This window comes from Marmota flaviventris, chromosome 3 (assembly GCF_047511675.1).
Source record: "Marmota flaviventris isolate mMarFla1 chromosome 3, mMarFla1.hap1, whole genome shotgun sequence".
In the NCBI taxonomy this organism is placed as follows: domain Eukaryota; kingdom Metazoa; phylum Chordata; class Mammalia; order Rodentia; family Sciuridae; genus Marmota; species Marmota flaviventris.
In genome coordinates, this window is record NC_092500.1 from 62268633 (window position 1) to 62274159 (window position 5527).

Sequence of the window (5527 nt, forward strand, 5' to 3'; positions counted from 1 at the left end):
AAGAATCAGTAAGTGGAATGGTATCATATTTAAAAACTTTCACATAGCAAAGGAAGCAATTAATAGTGTGAACACAGAGTGTATAGCATGGGAGAAAATCCTTGCCAATCCTTCTGACAGGGAATTAATATCTGAATATTTAAAGGACTCAGAGAACTTAAGACCAAAACTCAAATAATACAATCAGTAAACTGGCCAATGAACTAAACAAACATTTACCTAAAGAAGAAAGGCAAATGGCCAACAAATATATGAAAAAGAGTTCAACATCCTTAGCAATCTGGTAAAGGCAAATAAAAAATACATTGAGATTCAATCTTACTCCAGTTAGAAGGCCAGTCATCAATAATACAATTAACAACAATTGCTGCCAAGAATGTGGGGGAAAAGGTACATTTATTCATTGTTGGTAGACTATAAATTAGTACAACTATGGAAATCAGTATGGATTTCAATAACCGAAAGTCAGTATATTATAGAGTAAGATTTGCTACAGTTCTACATATTTATTTCCTCCAATTTATCACTCCTTTGATTATTTCTTATATTTTAGGGAAAAAGGACATTCTGATATCTGGATCCTCATACTTGAGGTGTAGCTAGACTCACAGTATTAAGTTCACCAGTGGCAACAAGGTCTTACATTCATATATTTATTTGTAAAACATTGATATTAATTTAAATTTTGGCTATATTAATAACATGGTCTATAATATAATTTATGCTATAATATGCAAAATAGAAATCCAGCAAAAGTTAGGATCCTATGAAAAATCAGGAGAAATGAATTATAAGCTGACATGTAAAAGAAGCAAAAAATAAATTTATTGTGACTGTTGAAGGTGTAAACTGAAGAATGAAAACTTCATAAAATATATTTTCTAAAGCAAGTTTTTCTATCCATGAGTCATATCCCAAAAGACCCCGAGTTAATTTAGGTGAGTAATAAGGGTAGATATCATCCTTTTTTATTATCTGTCCCTGTTGGCCCACATGGGATGGACCTGGAGCTTTCTGTTCTAATCACTCATGGTTGACTTATTCCTCTCCTCACCCAGAGGGACAACTTTCTACTCAATCTTTGCTGTAATTACCTGAAATTGTTGCAGTAATGCTAACTAAAGATAGCGTTGATTTCTCCTACTCTATTCCTGCAGGTCATTAGGGAATCTCTCTATTCATTGGTGATTTTATTTTTCTGTTTTACTTTCATTGGTTTCATTTTCAGGCCTATAAAATATACCCTAATACAGAAGAGTCATGCTCACAGAGTGTGATTTAAAGGTTCAGTTGCATTTTCTTTTTAGTCTTAATAAGAAATGTTCAAAGGCCTGGAAGAGGTCTTAAGAGATCAACTCTTTCATCTCTTGTCTGTAGGAAGGGGTGCACATTTAAAGGGGATTTTCAGGCACTACTAAGAAAATTAAAAAGAACCACTCAGTTAGAGAATGAGATATTAATTTATGGGCAGAACCTAAAACTGAGAATAAAATGTCTAATCCAGCTTTTAATATCTTGTGCTTAACTTTTGTGTATAATTCTTAATTCTGAAGTTGGCTTTAAGTACATTTATCTAGTTGTACATTTTATTTTACCTTTCTAGAATTAAAGGCAGTAACTTTTGTGTCCTTGCATCCACTATTACAAAATCACTATTCAGAAGCATTAAGGAAAGAAGAAATATTCAGGTAAGAAGTAACATAAACTTATTTATTTCACTCAAATAACTAGTCATCCATGAGTTTTTGTGCTTTTTTTAAAGTAGATAACCAATAACTTATTTTGTAGACTGGCACTATGGAGAGGAGCATGGGATAGGGCAAAGCTGTTCACGTGGCAGCCAAGAAGCAGGGGTAGAGGCTTGTGTATGCTTCAAAGAATAAAATTTATAATGAGTAAAACTTTCTTCTTATCAATTATGTAGAAAAAAAATCAGTACTCACCTTAGAAAGTAATACCTTTTTTATTGAAAGGCAGATGATTATATCTTGGTTATTTTTAAGTGAATGTAGACAAAAAAGAAAAAGCAATGCATTTGTACATTCTTAAAAATCATTTTGCAGTTCTGGAGATTGAACCCCTGGCCTTGAGTAGGCTGAGTGTATGCTCTACTTCTGAGCTACTAACCTAGCCTTGCCTCTGTACTGTGAGAAGAAACTTGTTGCAAAGACTGCCACATTCTCTCATCCTGGCTGGTATACAGTAGGTGGCCCACAAGTGTTTACTGATTTAATAAATGATTGGGTGAATACACATTATTCTTGAAAAAGTAATGATCTCAAAATAGTAATTTCCTGTCCACTAGATACTGGCTGATGTAGTGACAGATAACATACTATCACCTGAGGAACAAAAATGGGAATTAGAAATAAAATGAAAGTTTACAGCTAAATATTGTCAAATATTCATTTGTGTGGTGTGAATCTGGTGCCTTTGACAGGCCTTCTTATTTTCTCTAAAAATTTATAATCTTTTTTTCCTGTTCTATTGTCACTGTTTTACCACAGTATTGGAGTGGAATTTTTCTCACACCCCCAGTGCCTTTTTCAAAAATTAATTTAAGATTGAGCGGATTTTAGAGAGAAATGATAGCCATGGGGTAGACAGAAGTTCTAAGAATCATAACTGAGCTGTTACCTGCTGAGTGTCTTCTTGTGAATTCTGTTTTTAACTTTTTAAAAGAAAAGCTGGTATTGAGAAGATAGAGGAGAAAGATCAAGCGATGAGAAGGTGATGATAGCAACAGGAGTTGAGGGTTTGGGGAGTAGACAGAGGAGACAGAGTGGTCACCAGTGTGAGGGAGGATAGGATCCAAGGACAAAGGACAGTGCCTGCTGCTTTTGATAAGTGACATAATCTCTCCATTCTGCTGAGGAAGGGACTATTAAAGGAAGATTTTAAAATCTGAATACAATAAATAAATGACCATGTCACTTCATTGTTCGAAACAGAAAAAAAGCTTTAAGACAAACAAATCAGAGTATTTAATTGTGATAGACTCAAAGCAATTATTATGACCATTTAAATACCTTTAAAAACCTTTAATGTTAGAGATCATAAAATCAGCTTTCACAACTGATATTTCTTCTTCCTAACCAAAAAATTTTGTACATACATTGTTTTAAAGTCTCCTTTTTTTTTTTTTTTTTGGTTGCACAGATGGTCAATCTAGTTTCTTGTACAGAGGTTTGTAGGTTTGTAAAAATCATAGGCTCTTTCTCTGAAAGCACATCTGGACATTGTTCATGTCAAGAAATTAAAAGGCATGTTATTTTTAAGGTTTTCTAGTTCATGATATATAACTAAAGTTATTTAAAATTCTCAGAAATTATGAATACTATACTGACCTCTAATAATATCTCATGTCTATTCATGGAGTTTTAAATCACTCTTTAATTTTGATACTTCTTTTGCAATAATAATTTTTGTTTATTACAAGATTCATTTAACAAAACATGACAAAAATTATTATTACAAAAGAAGCATTATTGAGGATAAAATAAAGTGTAAGTTACCAGATAAATGTGCAAAAAAAATTGTACATCTCTCAAAACTGTCAGATATGTTAAGCTTACCACATAAATAAAGTGGTGACCTCAATAGGTAGAAAGAAATAGCTCTTTAATAGTGAAAGGCATATGTGATATACTGGGAAGAGCACTGGATGCCAAGACATATATTAGAAAGCCATGAGTTTGGTAACTCACAGGTTGTGTGATGATCAGCAATTTCAATATACCTCAGATTCAATTCCTATAAAAGGATATAACAATTCAAACCTATAAGGAGTGGGTGGCTTAAAAGAGATGAAAATACAAATCTCAACATCTTCTCCAAGAAAAAAAGGATATTTTATGATACTAGAGCAAAGGTATAAAATTTAATTCTTAACCTTGTCTCATACCTCCTAGTAGGTTCTTGCCATGAGTGACAAGGGAGGAAACAACCACTCGGATGTAACTGACTTCATTCTTGCAGGCTTCAGGGTGCCTCCAGAGTTCTACATTCTCCTCTTCCTCCTGTTCCTACTGATCTATGTCATGGTCCTTTTGGGGAACATTATTATGATGGCAGTCATTGTGACTGACTCCCAGCTGAACACACCAATGTATTTCTTTCTAGGAAATCTGTCTTTCATTGACCTCTCCTACTCCACTGTTATTGCTCCTAAAGCCATGGTCATCTTCCTGTCTGAGAAAAAAAACATATCCTTTGGAGGATGTGCTGCCCAGCTTTTCCTTTTTACACTCTTCATTGTAACAGAGGGATTTGTCCTGGCAGCCATGGCCTATGACCGCTTCAGTGCCATCTGCAATCCTCTTCTTTATAGTGTCTACATGTCAAGACGCCTCTGCAGCCAGCTGATGGCTGGTTCCTATTTCTGTGCCTGGGTCAGTTCCACCATTCAAGTCAGTGTGACATTCTCAGTGTCTTTTTGTGCATACCGAGTCATTGATCACTTCTACTGTGATTCTTACCAAATTGAGAAGATCTCATGCTCTAATCTCTTTGTCAATAAGATGGTATCTCTGAGTTTGGCTATCTTCATTATTTTTCCCACAATAGTTGTCATTGTAGTATCTTACATGTACATTGTGTCCACAGTCTTGAAGATTCCCTCCACTGAAGGGAGAAAGAAAGCCTTCTCCACCTGCAGCTCCCACCTTGGGGTAGTGAGTGTGCTTTATGGGACTGTCTCATTTGTGTATCTCATACCTCCCAGCAATCCTGAACTCCGCAAAGTGGCCTCAGTATTTTACATACTGGTGACACCCATGTTAAACCCTCTGATCTACTCTCTAAGAAACAAAGATGTCAAACAAGCTTTGAGAAAAATCCTAGGGAACAAGAAAGCTTTACCCTAATTCTCCTTTATTGGTGTTTCCTCATTGAGGGGCCCACTGATTTATCCTGGTTTGATTTTAATATGAGATCAAGTTTGAGTCATTCAGGGACTTTTTAATCTGACCACCTCACTAATGATTTATTACTAACGAAGGGTTAGTATTCATCCATCATTCATTCTTCTATAAAAGAGCAGTGTTATGTCTGCATATCTTAGACATCAATAAACTTTGCAGCCATTTCATAAATAGAAATACAATTTTCACTCTTTCTCATTTTATCTTTATGACAGTGAGAGAAAGGGGGATTTAACATTATTTTTTTCCTCTGGGTTTACTGGCATTGTGGGAGAAAATTTGCTTTGGTAAAATGTTAAACTCACACATAAACTTCTGTGATTTGCAGAAACACCATCCCAAAGAAGAATGCTTTATGAGTTGCAAAACCTGATTATTTTATAAAATATATTCACAGAGATTTTCTTTCAGTCTATTCTCCTTAAAAAAACTGTCATTGTGAAAGAGTCATTATTTTCTGTGCCATCATGATTTTAACAGAGTAACTCAACTAATTTCATTGATGTTTAATTGCATTGTATTGTTTTTTATTTTTAGTATTGATTGCCACTGATTCATTGTCATATCAAAGAGGTTTAGAAACATTTTGTATCCAATCTTCTAAA

At 34.4% G+C, this 5527-nt stretch overlaps 1 protein-coding gene across 1 annotated transcript; it reads left to right on the plus strand.

Annotated features, from left to right (window-relative positions):
- The first annotated feature begins 3923 nt into the window (after positions 1-3923).
- LOC114103849 (olfactory receptor 9K2-like) lies at positions 3924-4865 on the plus strand. Its single transcript, XM_027949698.2, has one exon. It carries the CDS (start codon positions 3924-3926, stop codon positions 4863-4865), a length of 942 nt encoding a protein of 313 aa, XP_027805499.2.
- The last annotated feature ends 662 nt before the right edge of the window (positions 4866-5527 follow it).

What these genes read in the sequence shown, in the direction of transcription:
- LOC114103849 (XM_027949698.2), top strand. Translation starts at nt 3,924, where the DNA reads ATGAGTGACAAGGGAGGAAACAACCACTCGGATGTAACTGACTTCATT.